The following is a 24,173-nucleotide window of genomic DNA, read 5'->3' as shown; positions in this document are numbered from 1 at the left end:
AAAAGCTGAAAGGGGAAGAGAGAGAAACAACATTGCCTCTAAAATACCTTAATTTTATGCCCAGCCCATTTATGGACTACGTGGTGCTATAAGACATTTGAATGGTGACCTAACTGTACATTTAAATATGGCTGTTTTATGTGTTCAAAACGTTAGCTACCCAAAGAGTGTATTATACAGCAGTATAGCATTTGGAAGTGACCTGTTTCATGGGGATATTGAAAGATGATGTGTTTGGTGGTCATATCCTATTGGAGGTGGTAAAAATGTCATTGATGTCATAAAAATGGACTTTAGTAAGGCATTTGATAAGGTTCCCCACGGTAAACTAATAGAGAAAGTGAAGTCACATGGTGTGCAGGGTGTTCTAGCTTGGTGGATAAAGAACTGGTTGAGCAACAGGAGACCGTAGTAGTCGAAAGGAATTTCTTGAAATGGAGAAAGGTGACCAGTGGTGTTCCACCGGGATCAGTGCTGGGCCTACTTGTTTGTGATATACATAAATGGTCTGGAAGAGGGCACGTTGGTATGATGAGCAAGTTTGCAGATGACACAAAGATTGGTGGAGTAGCAGAAAGCATAAGGGACTGTCAAAGAATACAGGAGAATATAGATAGACTGGAGAGTTGGGCGGAGAAGTGGCAGATGGAGTTCAATCCAGGCAAATGTGAGGTGATGAATTTTGGGAAGTCTAATTCTAGAGTGAATTATACAGTGAACAGAAAAGCCTTGAGAAAAGTTGATGGGCAGAGAGATCTGGGAGTGCAGGTCCATTGTACCCTGAAGGCTGCTGCACAGGTGGATAAAGTGGTCAAGAAGGCATATGGTATGCTTGCCTTCATCGGATGGGATATTGAGTATAAGAGCTGGCAAGTCATGTTAAAATTGTCAAAACTTTGGTTCGGCTGCATTTAGAATATTGTGTACTGTTCTGGTCGCCACATTACCAAAAGAATGTGGACGCTTTGGAGAGAGTGCAGAGAAGGTTTACAAGGATGTTGCCTGGTATAGAAGATGCTAGCAATGAAGAGAGGTTGAGTAGGTTAGGTTTGTTTTCATTAGAAAAAAGGAGATTGAGGTTTACAAAATCATGAAGGATATAGACAGGATAGATAGAGATAAGCTTTTTCCCAGAGCGAAGGAATCAGTAACAAGAGGTCACGCTTTCAAGGTGAGAGGTGAAAAGTTTAAGGGGGATACACTTGGCAAATACTTTATACAGAGAGTGGTGGGTGTCTGGAATGCAGAAATAGTAGAGGCAGGCACAGTAGATTCATTTAAGATGCGCCTGGACAGATGCATGAATAGGTGGGGAGCAGAGGGATACAGATGCTTAGGAATTGGGCGGCAGGTTTAGACAGTAGATTTGGATCGGCTCAGGCTTGAAGGGCCAAAGGGCCTGTTCCTGGACTGTAAATTTTCTTTGTTCTTTGTTTTGTTCATTAATCTGTTGGATGTGTTGATATGTGTGGAACGAAATATGAGAACAAAGTAAATCGTTATTATGGGTGACTTGATTCTGTATCTCCAGTTGATATTGTGACTAATTCGATTTATCTTAGAGGAGGAATTCCGAGAGTGTGTATGGGATGTTTTCCTGCATCAGTGCGTTAAGGAGCCATCTACAACTGGATATTTTGCATTAAGAAAGGAATAATTAGTGTAGTTGTGGGAGTTCCATTGGCAATAAGCAACCATAATATACTCAAATTCTTCATTCACGATATAGAATGAGATGGTTGATTCTGAGACTAGGATCCTGAATCTTAATGAGGGAACTATGATGGTATGACGTGAGTTGGCTATGCTGTATTGGGAAATGTTACTGAAAGGAATGATTGACGGCAATTTTAGACATTCAAAGAGCAAATGGGTAAACTACAAAAATTGCTTATCCCTATCTTGCACAAGAGCACAAAAAGAAAACGCCAAACTTTGGGAAATTAGAGATAGTAATACTTGCAAAAAAGAGGCAGACAAATTGGCAAGAAAAGACAAGAGACCTCAAGATTGGGAACAGTTTCCAAGTCAGAAAAGGAGGATCAAGGGATGATTAAGTAAGGGAAAATGGAGTATGAGAGTAAGCTTGTGAGGGCATATAAACTGTAAAAGTTTCTATAGTTAGTAAAGAGAAAAAGTTCGGTGAAAACTAATGTAGGTCCCTTACAACCGAAATGAGGGATTTTATTATCGGAACAAAAAAACACTGTCAATTAAATTGATAGGTCACTTCAGCCTTCCCAAAAGAGACCAGAAATTATGGAAAACATGGTCTAGTGAGAGGGAGGAACGGAGACAAATCCATATCAGTAGGAAAATGATATTAGAGAAATTGACAGCTGGAAGGCTGATAAATTCCCAGCGCCTGATCATCTACATTCCTTGAGTGCTTAAGGAAGTGGCCTGAGAAATAGTGAATGCGTTGGTGGTTATCTGCCAAGATTCTTGAATGATTTCTACAGGTTGGAGGGTAGGTAATATAACACCAGTATTTAAAAAAGGGAGGTAGAGAGAATATAGTGAATTATGACCAGTGAGTCTGAAGATGTTAGAGTCCATTATCAAGTCTTTTATAGCATTTAGAAAACAGTGGTAGAACCAGATCCAGTCAGTATGCATTTACAGAAGGGAAATCATCTTTGAAAAATTAGTGCCGTTTTTTAAAGGGTGTCACTTGTAGAGTTGATTGGGGGAGCCAGTGGATCTGGTTAATCTAGACTTTCAGAAAACTTCCAACAAAATCCCACAGAGAGATTAAATGAAAGCACATGGGATTGAGGTTAGTGCATTGAGATCGATAGGCAGCACAGTGGCTCAGTGGTTAGATTCTCAGTGCCAGAGACCCTGGTTCGATCCCAGCCTTGGGGTGACTGAGTGGAGTTTGCACATTCCCCCAGTAACTGCGTGGGTTTCCTCCATGTGCTCCGGTTTCCTCCCACAATCCAAACATATGCAGGTTAGGTGAACTGGTCATGCTAAATTGTCCATAGTGTTCAGGATGTGTAGGTTGGGTGCATTGCAAAGAGGTAAGTGTAGAGGAATGGCTCTTCACAGGGGTGGTGTGGACTTGTTGGGCCAAATGGCCTGTTTCCACACTACAAGGGTTCTATTTTTTTAAAAAAATTGGTTAGCAGAAGGGTGCGCTGGGATGTTGCAATATGATTTAGATATGCTGAGTGAGTGGGCACATGACTAGCAGAAGCAACATACTGTGTAGAAATGCAAGATTATTCATTTGGTAGCAAAAAAGGAAGGCAGATTATTATTTGAATAGCTGTAACTTGAGAAAGAGAAATGCCCAACAAGTGCTGGGTGTCCTCATGCACCAGTTGCTGAAAGTAAGCATGCAGGTGCAGCAGCAGTAAAGAGGACAAATTTTATTTTGGTCTTCATAGTGAGAAAGTTTGAGTACAGGAACAAGAATGGGTTGCTGCACTGATATGGGGCACAGGTGAGGCTATACCGCGAGTATGTTCTCCTTATCTGAGGAAGGATGCTGTTGCTAAAGACGGAGTGCAGCAAAGGTTTACCAGGTTGATTCCTGGAATGGTAAGTTAGTCCTGGAATTGTATTAAGTTATGCACTGGAATTTAGAAGAATCAAGGTGGATCTCATAGAATCTATAAAATAGATGCAGGAATGTTGTTCTCTGGTGGAAAATCCAGCACTAGGGGTCATTGTTTAAGGATAAGAGGTAAACCTTTTAGGACTGAGTTGAGGAGAATTTTCTTCACCCAGGGATTGGTGACCCTGTGGAACTTGATACTGCAGAAAGTGGTTGGACTTAACGTGGGATTTCAAAAGGGAAGTAGATATAGCTATTGTGGCTAAAGGATCAAGGGGTGTTGGAGGAGGGCAGGAATAGGGTTTTGAGCTTGCTGGTCAGGCATGATCATATTGAGTGACCGGCCATGCTCCAGGGATTGAATGCTATACTCCAGCCCCTACTGTCTATGTTTCTGTGTTGGTTCAGGAAGAGAAAAATGTTGGAGTAGATATGTGGGAAATATGATGGACGTGATTGAGGGCTTTAGCAAGTGTGAAAATGGCCAGCTATGGGAGAAAGGGGAATGTATGATGGAAGCACTGATATGGAAGAAAACATGATCAGAACACAAGGAGATGGAACATAGAACAGTACAGCACAGTACAGGCCCTTCAGTCCACAATGTTGTGGCGAGCATTTATCTTAATCTAGGATCAACCTATACGCCCCTCACTTTAATGCTGTCCATGTGCTTGTCCAGTAGTCGCTTAAATATTCCTAATGTCTCTGATTCTACTACCACCGCTGGCAGTGCATTCCACACACCCACCACTCTCTCCATAAAGAACCTACTTCTGACATCTCCTTCACTCACCTTAAGATTATGCCCCCTGGTGACAACCATTTCTATCCTGGGGGAAAGTCTTTGACTATCTACTCTATGTATGCCTCTCATTACCATGTACACCTCTAGCAAGTCACCTCTCTTCCTTCTTTCCAGTGTGAAAAGCCTGAGCTCACTCAACCTCTTTTAGTAAGACTGGCCCTCCAATCCAGGTAGCATCCTGATAAATCTCCTCTGCACCCTCTCTGAAGCATCTACATCCTTCCTGTAATGAGACAAGAAGAACTGGATGCAATATTCCAAGTGTGTTCTAACCAGGATTTTATAGAGCTGCAGCAAAACCTTGCGGCTCTTAAACTCAATCCCCTGTTAATGAAAACCAAAACACTATATGTGTTCTTAACAACCCTATCGACTTGGGTGGCAACTTTGAGGGATCTGTATACATGGGGACCCAAGATCCTGCTGCTCCTCTACAGTAATCCTGTCTTTAAAATAAAATTTAAATCACTTCACATTTGTACAGGTTGAACTCCATCTGCCACTTCTCAGCCCAGCTCTGTATCCTGTCAATGTCACGTTGTAGCTTGCAACAACCCTCGACACTATCTACAGCACCACTAACCTTTGTGTCATCGGCAAACTTACTAACCCGCCCTTCCATGTTTTCATCCACGTTATTTATAAAAACTACAAAGAGCAGAGATCCAACAACCGATCCCTGCGGGACACCGCTGGTCACCGACCTCCAGGCGAATACTTTCCATCCAGTACTCGCTGTCTTCTTTCGCGAGCTAATTCTGTATCCAGACAGCTAAATATCCCTGTATGCCATACTTCCTAACTTCCTGAATGGGCCTTCCGGGGGAGCCTTGTCAAATGCCTTACTGAAATCCATATATATTACATCCACTGCTCGAACTTCATCAACTTGTCTCATCACATCCTCAGAGAACCTGCCATGCTCCAGGGATTGAATGCTGTACTCCAGCCCCTACTGTCTATGTTTCTGTGTTGGTTCAGGAAGAGAACAATGTTGGAGTAGATATGTGGGAAATATGATGGACGTGATGAGGGCTTTAGCAAGTGTGAAAATGGCCAGCTATGGGAGAAAGGGGAATGTATGATGGAATGTATATATGGATTTCAGTAAGGCATTTAACAAGGCTCCCCCGGAAGGCTCATTTAGGAAGTTAGGAAGTATGGGATACAGGGAAATTTAGCTGTCTGGATACAGAATTGGCTCGCAAAAGAAGACAGCGAGTACTGGCATAACCTGTCCCTTACAAAGCCATGCTGACTATCTTTAATCAAACTATTTTTTTCCAAATTGTCATAAATCCTATCTCTCAGAATCCTTTCCAGTACCTTGCTTACTACAGGTGAAAGACTGACTGGTCTGTAATTCCCAGGGATTTCCCTCTTCCCTTTCTTGACCAGAGGAACAACATTCGCCTCCCTCCAATCATCCGGTACTACTCCCGTGGAGAGTGAGGATGCAGAGATCATCACCAGGAGCACAGCAATCTCATTCCTCGCTTCCCGTAGTAACTTTGGATATATCTGGTCCAGCCCTGGGGATATATCTGCCCTGGTGCTTCCCAGAATTTCAAGCACATCCACTTCCTTAATATCAATCTGTTCAAACCTATAAACAATGTTCTCCGTTTCAACAAGGTCCCTCTCTCTAGTGAATACTGAAGCAAAAAAACTCATTTAGGGCCTTCTCTCCATCTTCAAACTCCAGGCGCAAGTTCCCTCCACTATCCCTGATCGACCCTACCTTCTCTCTAATCATTCTCTAGTTTCTCACGTACGTGTAGAACACCTTTGGGTTTTCCCAAATCCTTCCCACCAAGGCTTTTTCGTGCCCCTTCCTAGCCCTCCTGAGTCCATTTTTGAGTTCTTTCCTAGCTACCCTGTAATCCTCTAAAGCTGTGCCAGATACTTGCTTCCTCAACCTTAAGTAAGCTTCCTTCTTCCTTTTGATGAGAAGCTCCTCTGCTCTTGTCAGCCAAGGCTACTTCACCTTACCATTCCTTGTCTGTCTCAGTGGGACTCTTGCAACAAGTGCTCCTTAAACAGCCTCCTCATTTCTGTTGTGCCTTTCCTGTAGAACAACTGTTCCCAAATTATACTCAACAGCTCCTGTCTAATAGCAGTATAATTTCCCCTTCCCTGATTAAATACCTTCCCATATTATCTGTTCCTTCCCCTCTCCATGGCTATGGTAAAGGTGAGACCGTTGCGGCCACTGTCACTGACATGCTCTCCCACTGAGAGATCTGATAGCTGGCCTGGCTTGTTGCCTAATACCAAATCCAATATGGCCTCCTCCCATGCCACCCAACTATGTGTTGAGTCAGGAATCCCTCCTGGACTCACCTGACAAAATTGGGTCCAACCAGACCATCTACACTAAGGAGGTTCCAATCAGTACTGGGGAAGTTGAAGTCACCCATAACAACAACTGTGTTACATCTGCACCTTTCCAAGATCTGCTGTCCAGTCTGTTCTATCTGCTTCTATCGCGGGGTCTTTAGAAACCATCCAATAAAGTGGGTGGCTCCTTTCTTGTTACTGACTTCCACCCATACTGACTCAGTAGACAAACCCTCCTCAACAACCTTCTTTTCTGCACCTGTGATGCACTCTCTAATTAACAATGTTACTTCCCCTCCTTTTTTACCCTTCTCCCTGTTCTTTTAAAAAGATCTTAACAATCCATGTCTCTGTTATGGCCACAGCATCGTAATTCCAAGTACTGATCCATGCTGTAAGTTCATCACTCTTATTCCTGACACTCCTTGCATTGAACTAGACACATTTTAATCCATCCCTTTGCCCTATCAACTGTGTATCCTTCCTGACAGCCTCTCTGCATTGCATTTCTGTCTGTTCAACAATTACCCTCCTCTCTGATCTGTCGCTCTAGTTCCCATTCCCCTGCCAAACTAGTTTAAACCCTCCTGAAGTGCTTTAGAAAATCTTCCACCCAGGACATTGGTGCTCCTCCAGTTTAAGTGTATCCCGTTCTTGTACAGGTCCCACCTTACCCAGAAGACACCCCAATGATCTACGTATTTGAAGCCCTTCCTCCTGCACCAGCCCTGTAGCCATGTGTTCAGCTGCACTCCCTCCCTGTTCCTCGCCTCACTAGCACGTGGCACCAGTAGTAAACCTGAGATTGCTACTCTGCTCGTCCTGCTTTTTAGCTTCCAACCACCTCCCTAAAATCAATTTTTAGATTTCCTTTTCCTGGCTATGTCATTGGTGCCAATGAGCATCACGACGTCTAGCTGCTCATCCTCCCCCTTCAGAATCTTGTAGATTCGATCAGAGACATCCTGGACCCTGGTACCTGGGAGGCAGTATAACTTTCTGGGAGTCCTATCTGCGACCACAGAATCTCCTGTCTGTTCCTCTAACTATTGAATCTATTGTCTGAGTTAGACAAATGGGAATAATGGACTAGAATTGTTACATTAAGCGGGGGGGGGGGGGGGGGGGGGAAAGGAGCGTGGAAGTACATTCAGTGGTTTGAGTTGGATATTGCTGAATAGAAATGGAAAGAGGGAGGTTGTGCAAGGGGAGAATCTGAGACTAAGCATGAGGGGGAAATCGAAAGCAAAGTCTATGACATTTTTGAGCTGGACAAGAGTAGGAAACATCACTGATATGGCCATCTATGTACTGTAAACAAAAGAGGTGAGGGAGGCCACCTAACTATAATTGGAATAAAAATTATATCTCAAAAGGCAGGCACAGGTTGGATCCGTGAATATTCCCATAAGAACATCCTTTATTTACTCCACTGCACCATCTCCTTTTGTTTTGCACCATTTCTTTTGTCATAATCTTTCCTTTTGTTCTTTCCTCCTCTCCAGACTTTCCCTGCTTAAAATCTGTTGCAGTTATAACACAGCCACTCAACATGTATTACTTTCGAAGCAGTAATTTGGAATGCAACATTTTTTTTGACAAGAAAACCAATAGTGACATCAAATAAGAAAACATCCATAGTTTGTCAGCTTTATATCATCCACATTTGATTAAACAATTAAAATTCTTGATTTGTTAAGTCTGGAATTTGCTGGTGTTGCTCCATCTGTTGAATAGTGGCTGTTAAATGTTTTCTTTATCATGGCATGTTGGCATCTCTGGCAAGACCAATATTTATTGCCCATCCTCTAACTGTGCTTGAGTGATAGATGTAGGTACAGTTAGAACATTCAAAAGGCATTTGGACAGGTGCATAAATCAGAGAAGTTTAGAGGGAAATGGGCCAAATGCAGGCAAATGAGTGGTTTGCTGTGCCATTTCAGAGAACCTCATTGCTGTAGTTCTGGGGTTACATGTAGTCATACAGGTGAAGATGACAGATTTCCTTCCCTGTGAACCAGATGAGTTATCACAACAAGTGACTGTAATGATCACAGTCACCATTTTGAAGACAAACTTTCAATTCCAGATTTTATTAATTGAATTTAAATCCTACTAGCTACAATTGGTGGATTTGAAACAGTATTATCCTCAGCCTTTCGATTGCCAGTCCAGTGATGTTACTAGCAAAGAGTCAGAGTCACACAGCATGGAAGCAGACCCTTTGCTCCAACTCATCCATGTTGACCAAGTTTCCCAAATTAAACTAGTCCAATTTGCCTGCGTTTGGCGCATATCTCTCAGAACTCTTCCTCTTTATAAACCTTTGTCTTTTAAATGTCTTTTGAATGTTGTAACTGTACCTGCCTCTACTATTTCCTCCTTATCTGTGCCCCACATGATTTTGGAAATGTCTGTAATGAATAAATGAATGATTTTATTGTGTATTTTACAGTAAGTATACAATAAATGCAGTGAAAACTTTAATTTGTTGCCAAAATATAATGTTATGTTGAATAATTTTACAAAAAGGGGGGAAAAAAAGCACAGAGACTCCATCAGTCCTGAACCAGCTTATCACCATTAATGACACTGATGCTGCTATCACCCTCCTTGGCTTCACCGCCATCTACAATATCAAAGTCCCAATGTTTGCACACCATCTTTTGCTGCTGTGCTGATGCTCCACCACCGGTCCAACCAATGTCGGAGTTCTTTGTCTCGGCACTGAGCACACGCTGTCAACGTTGCTGTGATACCTTTCTGCCACCGCTTCACTGCTACCAACACTAGACCCAACAGAAGACAAATTGGACAATCCTTGGACACCATCTTTCACTGCTGCCGTTATCTTGTTGACTGCAAATTCGGATGATGTAGCAGCTGCCGATTATCGTGCCATGTCCTGTGCAGAAAAGTGAGGGCCAACTCTTGTCCGTGCTGTGCTTGCAATCTTCCATGCTGGGCCCACTCTAGATCTGCAGTGGCTCACGTGATGTCTGCACTGGACACAGTCAATACCACTTGAGTTCAGGGCAAGAGGCAGATAAAAGTATAGACAGAGGAAAAGCAACAAAAAAAAATGAAAACCTGTACGAGCAGACGAGCTCTGGCTTGGGAGCTCTAATTTGATGCCATCTTGAAATTGAATAAGTTCACCTCACAATCAAATTCAGTATTAAACTGTATCATGTTATGAATACTACCATCTCCTCCAAAGTAACAAGAGGTGCCTTTGCAAAAGTTACAGTAGCTAGGTGGGACCATGGATGAGGAGCCTTTGTGTTGTTTGTTGAAATTGAAGACAGACTTTGTGTTTGCCAAGAAAACATGGACAGTTGTATCTGTGAAGGCTAGAATTCTTGAGAGACAGGGCGCAGGATGCTTTAGCATGAGAACTAAATATATAGGTACACAGGTATGACCTACAGCTGTAAAGTATTTTTTTCTGGATTTCTAGCGTTTCCATTCCTGCAGACTCCAAGACAATTTGGAAAAGTTGAAAGCAATCTTCAAAATTGAGTAGAAATTACAGCACACAAACAGGCCATTTAGCCCAACTCATCATTAACGTGTTTGTTCCATATGATCCTCTTCCCATCTTACAACAACATTTCCTATCAGCATAACCTTCTCTTCCTTTCTCCTTCATTTTCTTGAATTTTATATTAAATGTGTCTATATATTGGATAGCTGCCAGTGAAATTCTATACGACCATGTGAAAATGGTTAAAGAAAATGGTAGAATTTAAATCGATGTAAGATTTCTGTAACTATTGTTGAGTTTGCTTTGGGAAGAAAGCGTTAACACACTGCGTAATGAGTAGCCTGGTACTGCCTGAGGGTGTGAGAATCTGTTAGCCTCCTGTGATACTGAAAGCATTGCCTTTTGAACTCCTGAACTGCTGATGAGCAAGTTATGTTGTTTTACCATTCCATTAATTTGCCAAAACATTATGCTGCTCCTAGCAACAATCTAATCACTGGGCACACATTTCCTGCTGCACTAAATTTATGATTGAAAATTGTCTCACAGTTTGTATGTTAGTCAGGTGCCAGTTTTCTTTGTACTTTTCTTTTCAATAGAGAATTTGAAAAACTGCAATTTCGGGTAATTTAGCAAGCTTAATGCATGAACAAGGAGAAGTAGACTCAAATTTCCCTTAATCTTGAACATTTTAAATTGTGCACTGTATGTCATCTTTCTAGGAATGCATGAATTTATTTTTATATTGGTGAAATTAGGATGGTTCTCCTTGGAGCAAAAGTGGTCAAGGGAAGATTCAACAGGTATACAAGATTATAATATTAGTAGACAAAGTAAAGCTGATGTTAAAAGACTACATTTTAATGCTTGGGATGTGAGGAAGAATTTTCTTTTTAATTTTTTGAGTGGTAGTGATCTTAGACTTTTGCAGACAAGGTGTTGGAAGTGGTGACAACTGGTGACTTTTAAGAGGTTGGAGGGCTATGGGAGTAGACCAGGGAAATATGACTGGTGGGGCTTCCATGTGAAATCTGGCATCTGCTAGATTGGCTGAACAATCTCCTCTTGTGTCATGATGGTGACTTTATGATTAACTGTAAAATGAAAAATAAAATGAATAAACCAAAGTTAACTGCATATTTTTACACGAAAGTGTAATATTTTAAAGGAATCAATTGTATTTAAATATTTAAAAAACGTAATTTCCCCCACTCACTACAGTGCATTGATGCTCAACCAATTTACCGTCTAAGTAGTGGACATTTAATACACTTGTGCTTTACAGCTCTATCATGTCTTGAATGATGAATACCGGGAAGTGAGGAGCACAGGACCTTTACAGCTGGCAGAGATAATGGTTGACAGTGAATGAATGATGCTTCCTTTCAGACGGTTGTGAATGGAATGCACTTCAGGCTGGGATGGGTAGATTTTTGATACCTCTGGATTCAGGTACATGGGGAACTGACAGGAAAGAGGAGTTGAAGCTCAGCATCAGCAAATACTGCAATGAATGGGGGCACAGTCTTGGTGGGTCCTATTATTTAGTCCTGCTCCTCTTTCATTTGTTAGAGTTGCATGAAGGCATTTGTACTATAACTTGTAGTCCAAAACAGCATAGTGCCCTCCAGATGGGATGTGGGAATTTGTGAACAGGCAAAATCACTGTTTTTCTACTTGATCAGATCAAATGATCTTAATAAAGCATCTAGTCTGAACCAGGAAGTGGAAGTTAGAATAATTTGTTTGATGTCAAATCATGCAGAGAAAGTAAAACTGATCAAGATGAATTTAAAGCTAGAAATAAGTTTTAGACAAAGTACTTAATTTTTAAAATTTGCAATAATAATTTAAACCTGAAGGAATAACATTCCACATAAAGAAAAGTTAATTTTTAGTGCCATGGAGGCCTTTTGGCAGTAATAAAGATTTACTGCAATGATAAAGATTAACTTAGAATGGAATGGATAAAGCCTAACTTTATGTGGGTGTGTTTAATGTGTAACTATCAAGTAAGAACGCTAGCTTAATCTCTTTGCACGTATTTTAATGTTGGCTATTTTGATTAAATATTGTTGTAGCAAAACTTCTAGGAGAGCACAGCATCCCTGATGGTCTTTTGATTTTACAGTTTAAATGTGCATCTTCAGTTGCTAATGATTCTGTCAGTTTTACACCAGTAAAAGTGCGTGCTGACAACCTCGCTGCAATAGAACTAACAATGAAATCTCACAATTCGGGTGGTGGAAAATTTAATCCTGTTAGCTGTCTTTCCACCATGATGGATGTAAATTGTTGCATACATTGCTGAGGCACTTGTTTATCAAGAGAATAGTTATTTCTAAAATAATTTGAATTGACAATCTACCATACTATTAAATGTCTTAAAACAAACTTCTGTGAAATTTTTTTACTAGATTATCAGAATGCTGTTTAATGCATGAGAAATTTACCTAGTAATTTGAGCATAGTCAGGATGTTGGTTTGGCCCTCTGAAGTCATTCTATGGCCACAGCTGTTAGCCACTTCATGGCCAAAGACTGTATTTCTCCAACAGTTAATTAGTGAGACTTATCGTAGGTTCTTTTGATGCATTCCTGACTTCAGGCACTTCAGTATTAAATGAAACACTAATACCTGGGATGGATGTGGATGTAATGATGTGTAAAATAGAGAAGTGGAAAAGAAGGCAGCAATAGTAAATATATTGTGGGTGCAACTCACTTAGAATTTATTTTTTAATGTATATTTTTGGATACTGAACTTGCATTTCCTGGTTCTCCTGCCTTTCCTCAGTTTTTTGCCCTAACCAGCCGCCATCCTTGGCATTTATAAATTTAGCATCAAATCATCCTCTTATACTTTATTTCCTTAACATTCTTGTCTTTCCAAACCTTCCTTTGAAGATCTCTGACTGGGAGGATATTCTCCAGTGTCTTTCTTTGACACATTTTTCTGATAACCTGCATGTTTTTCTACTTTTTTTTTGCTTGTGCAAATTTCCTTATTCTCCTGTCCATGTATCGATGTTGCAATGTTAACTGTTGAATTGCTGATTATTTTTTTTTTCTGCTCTCTCATTCTTACCTGATTCTTGTTGTCGCACACTTATTGTCCCTAATAGCACCATGTTGACAAGTTCATGAAATTGTAGAATATAAACTTTCCATAACCAGCTTAACTCACGCGAGGTTTAACTTTGAACAGTTAGATTGCCCCATACATTCTTTCCCCACACGTTCTTCATACTACGACAACTTTACTCTAGAGGGCAGAAATAACAACAAAACTTGTTTCCTCCAATTCACACTGTTTGTCCTGAACGTCTGCTTCCACATCCTTTCTTCCCACTGTTAGCACAAAATGAGAAACATTCTGAATTTGTTTATATCCAAAACTGAAACCACCCACCTAAGATGCCATGATCTCATCTGGCATTTTCTCCATGATAATGGTAATTCTTGATTTAATTAACTTTTTGTTTTATATAATCCAAGTTGAGCTTCTTTTCTCATGTTAATCTTTTATCAAGATTGCTTTTTTTATCTCTGGAACATTTTCTGCCTTCACTGTCTGTCTGTCACTGTCAAATGCACTTTGTCTAATATGTCAAACCTTGACTATTTTAATTATCTCCTTTCTATCATCCCTGACTCCACCAATGCAACTTAGTCAGCATTTAGCAGCCTATATATTCTCCCTATAAAGACTTGCATACGAGTGACTTCTATCCTTAACTATCAACCTTACTCAGCAAATTACTTAAGACCTTCATGTCCATAAAATCTGTTCAACTTATTCTCTCTTTTGTCTGATTGATAAACATCAATTCTGCATTTTACCACTCCATTCACATTGGATTATGAAGTTGTTTTTTTACCCTATTGTTGATCATGAGAGGCATGGATAGGGTGAATGCACTCAGTCGTTTTCCCAGGGCTGGGGAAGCAAGTTTAAGGTGAGAGAGGGAAGAATAAAAGGGAACTTGAGGGGCAACATCTTACACACAGGGTAGTATGCATATGGAATGAGTTGCCAGCGGAAGTGGTTGAGGTGAGTACATTAACAACATTTAAAAGGCATTAGGACAAATACATGGGTGGGAAAGGTTTAGAAGGGTATGGGCCAAGTGCAGGGAAATGAGGTCCGCGTGGATGGTCAGTTTGGGCCAAAACAGCCTCTATCCATGTTGTCGGATTCTATATCAAGTACAGGAGTACAATGAAAAGTTTAGTGTCACCTCATATGGTGCCAACTTAGGTACAAAGTACCTAGGTACAGATCTTCAATACAAAATATGGAAATAAAGGGAAAAAGAAAGGAAAGAAAAGCTACTTTAGTTATAGTTGCTCATAATAAGTTAGTAAAATGAGAACAACATTAAAAAGATAAGCCTTTCAGTAGATCAGGGGGCTTCCACAAATGGTCTGCCGGGCTCCCAAATTGTTTACTGCGCACATTGGTCCCCATTTGCACAGCTGTACCATTCCACTCAAGCTTCCAGCCTACTGGCCATTTCCCACTCTGCTCAAGCTCCCAGCTCCACATTGCTCAGGCCTCCAGCCTGCTGGCTGTCCCTGCTCTGCATGTGCCTCCAGCCTGCTAGCTGTCCTCGTTCTGCATGTGCCTCCAGCCCACTGGCTGTCCCCGCTCTGCGTACGCCTCCAGCCCGCTGGCTGTCCCCCTTCTGCATGTGCCTCCGGCCTGCTGGCTGTCCCCCTTCTGCATGTGCCTCCAGCCCACTGGCTGTCCCCGCTCCTCTCCACCTCATGAGAGAACTCCAAGAGGAGAAAAACGGGGAGAAAAAGAGATATGAAAGCAGGAAATAAGCAGAAGGAGCAGAGGAGCTCTGGTTCGAGCATCCTACTCCACCACCATTTTGATCCCCTGTCCCTTGCAGTCCACTATCTATGCGGTTCCCAAAGGCACTTTGTATTTATTTCTGGAATTTATTTTCAAGCACTTTGTGTTTTGAAATGCACTAAAAGTTGTATTTTGTTTAATTGTGCCTTCATACCCTATGCTGCTAAATGTTTTTTTATCTTAATATGAATTGTTATTATCCCAGCTGATGTTATTACTAGACAAGTCCAATCTTGGATTGAAGTTGGCATGATAGACCACACAATATCTACCTTTTTTTTCTTTTAAATTTCTTTGAGATGTTGTTCCTTGTTAGGAATGCTGTCAAATGTAAATTGTTATTTTGTTAATTTGGTATAATCTTCTGTAATTCTAGTTTAAGCTGTTTACAATTCTGCATTTCATGTTTTAAGCTAACCAACCATCATTAATATTTATGTTTCTAAATGTTTTCATGCAGCATCAGCACCTGTTAGCACCGTAACCAGGCGGCGTATTTCTCCAGGTAGCAATCCCACCTGGGAGAAGAAGAGTGTCACAATGTCAAACATTGCCATTGACCCGGACATCAAACCTGGGGAATATGTTATTAAGAGCCTCTTCGCTGAATTCACAGTTCAGGCTGAAAAAAAGATTGAAGTTGTAATGGCTGAACCATTGGTATGTATAATTTTGCTTTACAGAAAAAACTTAAAAGAAGAGGGTTGGCTTCCTATCATGTTCATTACCATCCTCTAGTCAAACTGCACTTTGAGCAGTCATCTTGTACCTTTCCTGACCATGAATTATCGTTGTAGAAATCTCCCCATTAATACTACTCTATGCCTGATTGTGTTGGAGTGCCCTTGGGCAGCTGATCCTGTTGCTTATTGCCCTTTTTTCCATCTTTGCTGACCAACTGCAGGCAGAGAGTTTTGATCCTCTGGAAATCTCTCTTAAATCTCCAACTCTTTACCTCCTTCATTGCTTTTAAAACATTTTCAATGCCATGTCTTTATGCTGAGCTTCGCTGGAGCATTGCAGCAAACCTGAGATAGATCTTGGTCAGGGAACAAGGTGGTGTGTTAATGGCCGGCAACTGGAAACTCAGGGTCTTTCTTTTTCTTTTCGCAGGCAGAACATAGATGTTCTGTGAAATGGTCATCCAGTCTACACTTTGTTTCCCCAATGTAGAGGATCCATATTGTGAGTTGCAAATGCAGTAGAGTAGGTTGGATAAAGTGCTTTTTTTTAACCTGGAAGATGTGTCTGGGCCCTTGGATACTGAGAAGAAAGGAAGTAAATGGTCAGGTAAAAGGGGTGGCACAGTGGCTCAGTGGTTAGCATTGTTGTCTCACAATGCCAAAGACCTGGGTTCAATTCCAGCCTCAAGCAACTGTCTGTGTGGGGTTTACACATTCTCTCCATGTCTGCATGGGTTTCCTCCTAGAGCTCCAGTTTCCTTCCATAGTCCAAAGGTATGCAGGATAGATTAATTGGCCATGCTAAAATTGCCCATAGTATTCAGGGATGTGTAGGTGGGGTGCGCAAATCAAGAGTAAATGTAGAGTGATAGGGTAGGAAAATAGGCCTGGGTGGGTGACTGTTTGGAAGGTTGGTGTAGACTTGTTGGGCTGAAGGGCCTGTTCCCATACTGTAGGGAGTCTATACACACACACACACACACACACACACACACACACACACACACACACACACACACACACACACACACACACACACACACACACACACACACACACACCCATTGACATTAACTTGGGCATGTATTGAGATCTCTATGACATTAACGTCAAGGTCCTTAAACTGCAACAATTGTTTTCATAGCAATACAGAGTATTCACGACTGGATATTTTAAGGAAAGATTACTTTAGGACTCTTGCTGTATCTTGAACTTCATTCCAGTAAAGCAAATTATCAAAGTGTAGAAGCTGGTTTTCTACATTTTACTCACTTAATCCGATCTTATTCTTCTGCGTTCTGCATGATGCCTTTGCCATTGTCATTTTTCAGGCAAGCATTAACTTCTACTTTCAAGGAATTTATGAATCCTGTATAAGCGAATAGCTGGATCAAATAATCTCTGATATTGCAGGTGTGCATGTCATAGTAAAAGGTTATGGTTTCATTGGTCACGTGTGTGTGTGTGTGAATGTGTTTAACTACTTTTATGTTTTCATTTACCTGGTTTAATATTCGATAATTATTTAAGTAGTTTACAACTTGCATGTGTTAGTTTATAACCAAATGTGTTTTCTGATAAGTGATACATCTATGTTACCTGCTGAAAACAAGATCAAGTGGTGACATGCACTACACTTCAGTACGATGTAGCACTGTGACAAAGTTTTCCATTTAGCTCAGGATTTTGCTAAATTTACCTTGGACTTGGATAAGGTCTCCTAGTTTTTCTGACCTTGACAAAGTATTTATGTAAAAATCTAGAAATGTAGGTGATTCTAATTTTGCACCTTCTCTTCCAATTCACCAATGACAAGAAGTAATTGGTCACTGTCTGTGCTGCCTGAAGCCTGCATAAGTTGTGTTCTCATAACAAGCTTTCATACCTTCCCTTATCTTATCCGAAGCATAAACATAGATTGTATATATTGAGTCTCCAGCACTTCCACCTGTGGTGCCCTACTGATTTAGTTTGATAACCTGAAAATGAGCCCTTTATCCCAACTCTTTGCCTCTTGTGTAGCTAATCCCTTATCCGCACTAATATAAGACACCTGACACTGAACTCCTGTTTTGACCAGTAACCTTTCTTATAGTACCTTTATTGAATGCCTTTTGGATACCAAAACACATTACACCTATTGGTTTCCTCTTTCCACTCTGCTTGTTAAATCCTCAACATTACTAACTTTAAGTGCAATTTATTTTCCATGAAGCCATGTTGATTCTACTTTATTATATAATAATGTTCTAAATGACTTGCTGCTACTTATTAACTAACATCACTTTTCCAAAAGCATGGCACACAATGCTACAGTTCAGAATGAGGCCATTCAGCCATCCATGTCTGGACCAGCTCTCCAACTGAACAGTTCCTTGTGATCTTTCTTCCGCCCTTCTCTCCATAACACTGCACATTGTTTCTTTTCAGGTAACAGTCTAATTTCCTTTTGCATGTTTCAATTGAATCTACTTCAAACACATGCTGAGATAGTGCATTCCAGCTCTTAACTTCTAGTGTAGTAGGTGTTTTATCTTTTATTTATTCCTTCTTTACGAAATATTTCAAATCTGTGCCCTTTCATTCTTGAGTCCTTCACAAGTGTACACAGTTTTACCCCATCTACTCTGTCCAAACTAACTTGGCTGGGTTATAGGAACCATGAGACTATATTAATGATTAAAATGAGCATATACAAAATACTGGGAGGGACAGATAACATTAACATAGAAGAAAGTAAGTTAATTGGTGAACTTGCAGAAGGTAAAAGAACTGGAGTATAAATTAGGGTTAATTGCATGTGCATGAGTGCGTGGAGTTTAGCCAATAAGACTGGTGAGTTATAGACGCAGATTATCATGTGGGATTATGATATTGTGGCTATAACAGAGACATGGCTCAATGAAGGATGTTGCGTAATACTGGTTATAATGTGTTCAGAAAAGATAGGAAAGGCAGAATTGGAGAGGGGCAATAATAGTTAAAAAAAATTGTGTAGTTCTACAGAACAAGGATGTATCAGAGGGATCAAGGACAGTCAATATTACTCAACTACAAAATGAAAAGAGTGCAATTATACATCTTGTTGTAGCCTACCAGCCAGTGGGAAGAATGTGGAAGAACAATTTTGCAAGGAAATTACAGAGAGGTGCAAGCATCACAGAATTGTTATAATGAGGAACTTTAATTGCCTGAATAGAGACCGAGACAATAGTGTATAGAGCAATGAGGAACAAGCATGACTAGATGTGTTCAGGAATTTTGTACCGCTCCATGTGTCCACTCCAACAAGAAAAGAGACATTACTAGGTATTTTCTTTGGAATGTTCAGGCCAAATAAACTGACACTCAATGAGGGAGCATTTAGCGAAAGTGATCATTATCATAAAGTTTACAATGATAAAAAGTGGTTAAAAAGGAAAAATAATCCAGGAAGAGCTGACTTCAATGGTGTAAGAATGGAGCTGGGCTGGATCGACTGGAATTGACTATAATTAAGTACTATAATACTTCAACATTTCATTAAATCCTAATTCCAATGGTCAAATCTTTGTTTGTCCATGTTAGAATTACTATTCATATCTGTTCCCATCTCTGTTGCTTACCAACTTGCTCTTGTTTTGTTTTGTTAATTTAGAAAGAGGGAAGCAGATTATGAAAAGACTGGCCACTGACTGCATCTGCTAGTTCAGCCTTTGTCATTTCTTTGTAACTTTACGTGAATTCATTTTGTTAAATATGCCCTGAAATGTCCCTCAATCCTGTGTACACTGCTTCTTCACAAAGAAACCAATGATTCATTGTCTGACAGACAATGTGCTTTGGGGTTGAAAAGAAAGAAAAAAAAATGTTTTGGTGTCAGGACGTTTGAGCTGAGAGGTTGGGCTTCAATCTCAATCTCAATCTCAGGTCTGTATAGAGCTGTCATAGCAGCCGATCACTTTTTTGAAGATGTTTTGAAAATTTATTTCAAGAAGGTATCTGGATGGGTATATGAATAGGAGGAGTTTGGAGGGATATGGTCCTGGAGTTGGCAGGTGGGACTAGATTGAGTTGGGATATCTGGTCGGCATGGACAATTTGGACCGAAGGGTCCGATACCATACTGTACATCTCTATGACTCTATGACTTAAACAAGGAACTGCTTAAAATAACCTATACATTAGACATGTAGTATTCCTGCAGCACAAATAATAAGCAGCCTTTTTCACTGACCTACAGTCATTTTCATTAAGTGTAAATTTAATGAAAGTGGTTAGTTTCAATAATAGTTTGTCAGAGAAAATATTTAGAATGCTAGCTTAGTGCAGTGCTCTAGTTGTATTGCCTTAATGTGTAACAATTTCATATGCTTGCAGGATAAGTACAATGTATGTTTGGTATTTTCTGAACTGGAAGCAGTTCTTTTCAAAGTTCTGTAAAAACTGCCTGAACAAGTGTATCTGACACTAAGCCTGAGATGTTGTGGTATTCCATGTCCTTGCTAGGCCACATGTCATGTAAAATAAGGTAAAAGGCAAAATAAGATGCTGGAGACTTGAAGTAAAAACACAGTGCTGAAGAAACTCATCAGTATGGCAGCATCAATGTAGCGAGAGAGAGAAAAAATATTTCAAGTTCAACATAAGACTTTTTCAGAATACAACAGCACTTCTCGTGTGTCTTCCTTTTCTTTCGACTAAATATTCCCCCTTGACCATAACTGACAGAGTGCTCAACTGGGTTTGACCCATTGCTCGTGTTTCTATTCTATTCTATTTGTTCCTTCCCTCTCAGATGGGTTTGTATGTCCTCCCTTTCCACCCCACCAGCTTCCATATTCAAAGTATTATCCTTTGCTAATTCTGCTATCTCTAGAGTGATGCCACCTAAACACACCATCTGTTCCCATCTTAGCATTCCGAAGGGACAAATTCCTCTGTGATCCTGTTCTACTCCTCCATCAACAGGAAACTGAATGGGAATAAATGGATTTTTTACTAAGTGGCAGGCAGTGACAAATGGGGGATTGCAAAGGTCTATGTGTGGGCCCTAGTTATTCATGGTATTTTTAAACTGACTGGATGATAGGTGTCAAATACAACGTTCCGAATGCAATATTGGAGAGGTGGCGGGGGGTAGGGGGGGAAACGGTTGTTTGGGGATGGTGGTGGTGGTGAAAAATGGCCTACAGGAGTCTATTATCACTAGGTTATTAATCCAGGAACTGAGCTATTGTTCTGGGGACCTGAGGTCAAATCCTGATATGGCAGATGGTCGCATTGAATTGAATAAAAGAAGTCTGGAATTAGGAATCTATAGATGACCATGAAATCATTGACTTTCAGAAAATGTTTTGAAGTAGGGATATCTTACTACACTCATAATACAATCTTGATGAGATGACATCTGCAGTATTGTATAAAGTTTTAGTTTCACGAGCTACGAAAGGATATTGATGTCAATAAGGTGTGCAAAGAGGTTCCCCAGGCTAATACCGAGGCTCTCCCACCCTATTAATACTTGGTAACACGCTCATCGACATGTACCAACAATGTAAATTATTGATCCTGAAGATCTGGAAACTTTCCCCACCATGAATTTGCTTGTTTTTTTTTAACTTTATACTGATGCACAGTCATTATTTACCTTGCCTAATATTTCCCTCTACCCCATTATAATTATTTCTGTTTCTTGTAGCCTCAGTATTAATATGGCTAATCCAGTTAGTTTCTAATGAATGGTAATCCTCAGGATGTTGAGAAGGTATTTCACAATTGTAATGTCAAGGGGTGGTTGTTTAGATTCTCCATTATTGGAGATAGTCAACCCAAATCTGGATATTGTTCAGATTTTGCTTCAGTTGGACATTTTGCACCAAAACTCCTGTGATAGCAATTATATCAAACATGAATATTTCTGTTTTGTGCCATGACTTCACAAATGCTGCAAGCATTTGTTTATCCTATCTGAAATCTCTCTCAGATTTTCATTCTCTGCCACGTGAGTTTAAACCCTTCCCAATAGCACTAGCTAATCTCCCATTGGAGATATAATTAATGCTCCTGTTAAGATGCAAGCAGTCCTCCTTGGACATTTCCCACCTGCCCCGGAATATAGTTCTCAATTCAGCATGACAACAACTCCTGACATTAGCCAAGTTCTGGAACCCAGAGCGCACGTTTCTGCAGCTGGTGGTGCTTTCAGGTTGTATATTTGTTTAGTCCATATGAAGCATCCATAGTTTGCTACATGCTACTGGATGAGAATTCCACTCAGCCAAGCTGCCCTGCCATGTTTCAAGCTTACTTTGAGAATACACACTAGCAAATTACACAAGTGTCAACAGATAAACAAGGAGAATGCTCATGAACCAATTACTTGCCTTCTGATCTTAGAGTCATAGAGATGTACAGCATGGTAACAGACCTTTCAGTCCAACCCGTCCATGCCGACCAGATATCCCAACCCAATCTAGCCCCACCTGCCAGCACCGATCCTTGTGGCAGTCCACTGGTCACAGGCCTCCAATCTGAAAAATAACACTCCACCACCACCCTTTGTCTTCTACCTTTTGAGCCAGTTCTGTATCCAAATGCCGAGTTCTCCCTGTATTCCATGAGATCTAACCTTGCTAATCAGTCTTCCATGGGGAACATTGTCGAACGCCTTACTGAAGTCCATATCGATCATGTCCATCGCTCTGCCCTCATCAATCCTCTTTGTTACTTCAAAAATCTCAATCAAGTTTGTGAGGCATGATTTTCCACGCACAAAGCCATGTTGACTATCCCTAATCAGTCCTTGCCTTTCCAAATACATGTACATCCTGTCCCTCTGGATTCCTTCCAACAACTTGCCCACCACTGAGGTCAGGCTCACCGTTCCATTGTTCCCTGGCTTATCCTTACCACTCTTCTTAAACAGTGGTACCACGTTACCTTACCTCCAGTCTTCTGTTACCTCTCTTGTAACTATTGATGATACAAATGTGTCAGCAAGATGCCCAGCAATCACTTCTCTAGCTTCCCACAGAGTTCTCGGGTACACCTGATCAGGTCCTGGGGATTTATCCACTTTTATGCATTTCAAGACATCCAGTGCTTCCCCCCCCCCCCCCCCCCCCCCCCCCCCCCACTGTAAGATGGACATTTCGCAAGATGTCACCATCTATTTCCCTACAGTCTGTATCTTCCATATCCTTTTCCATGTAAATACTGATGCAAAATACTCATTTAGCATCTCCCCCATTTTCTGTGGCTCCACACAAAGGCCGCCTTGGTGATCTTTGAGGGGCCCTGTTCTCTCCCTAGTTACCCTTTTGTCCTTAATATATTGTAAAAACTCTTTGGATTCTCTTTAATTCTATTTGCCAAGGCTATCTCATGTCCCCTTTCTGCTGTCCTGATTTCCCTCTTAAGTATACTCCTATTTCCTTTATAGATCGAGGATTCACTCGATCTATCTTGTCTAAACCTTACATATGCTTCTTTCTTTTTCTTAATCAAACCCCTCAATTTCTTTCCTGAAATTGTGTTGCTGGAAAAGCACAGCAGGTCAGGCAGCATCCAAGGAGCAGGAGTATCGACATTTCGGGCATGAGCCCTTCTTCAGGAATCATGCCCGAAATGTCGATACTCCTGCTCCTTGGATGCTGCCTGACCTGCTGTGCTTTTCCAGCAACACAATTTCAGGAAAGAAATTGAGGGGTTTGATTAAGAAAAAGAAAGAAGCATATGTAAGGTTTAGACAAGATAGATCGAGTAAATCCTCGATCTATAAAGGAAATAGGAGTATACTTAAGAGGGAAATCAGGACAGCAGAAAGGGGACATGAGATAGCCTTGGCAAATAGAATTAAAGAGAATCCAAAGGGTTTTTACAATATATTAAGGACAAAAGGGTAACTAGGGAGAGAACAGGGCCCCTCAAAGATCACCAAGGCGGCCTTTGTGTGGAGCCGCAGAAAATGGGGGAGATGCTAAATGAGTATTTTGCATCAGTATTTACTGTGGAAAAGGATATGGAAGATACAGACTGTAGGGAAATAGATGGTGACATCTTGCCTGACCTGCTGCGCTTTTCCAGCAACAACACATTTTCAGCTCTGATCTCCAGTATCTGCAGACCTCACTTTCTCCTCAATTTCTTTAGTCATCCAGCATTCCCTATACCTCTCAGCCTTTCCTTTCACCTTGACAGGAATATACTTTCTCTGGGTTCTCGTTATCTCATTTCTGAATGCTTTCCATTTTTCAGCCGTCCTTTTACCTGCGAACAACTGCCCCCAATCAGCTTTCCGAAGTTCTTGCCTAAGTCCGCCAAAATTGGCCTTTCTCCAATTTAGAACTTCAATTTTTAGATCTGGTCTATCCTTTTCATCACTATTTTAAATCTAATAGAGTAATGGTTGCTGGGCCCAAAGTGCTCCCCCACTGACACCTCAGT

At 40.8% G+C, this 24,173-nt stretch overlaps 1 protein-coding gene across 13 annotated transcripts in view; it reads left to right on the top strand.

Moving 5' to 3' along the window:
* The window catches only part of fryl (furry homolog, like), a 467,472-nt gene that overhangs the window by 146,164 nt on the left and 297,135 nt on the right, over window positions 1–24,173 (top strand). For all 13 annotated transcript variants that reach the window (XM_072569022.1, XM_072569030.1, XM_072569038.1 and 10 more), the window contains one exon: window positions 15,524–15,723. In XM_072569022.1, coding sequence (XP_072425123.1) covers window positions 15,604–15,723 — 120 coding nt within the window. In that variant the 5' untranslated portion in view covers window positions 15,524–15,603. The remainder of the gene's footprint in view (window positions 1–15,523; window positions 15,724–24,173) is intronic.

This window comes from Chiloscyllium punctatum, chromosome 1 (assembly GCF_047496795.1).
Source record: "Chiloscyllium punctatum isolate Juve2018m chromosome 1, sChiPun1.3, whole genome shotgun sequence".
NCBI lineage: Eukaryota > Metazoa > Chordata > Chondrichthyes > Orectolobiformes > Hemiscylliidae > Chiloscyllium > Chiloscyllium punctatum.
This window is presented reverse-complemented; position numbering and strand designations above follow the sequence as displayed.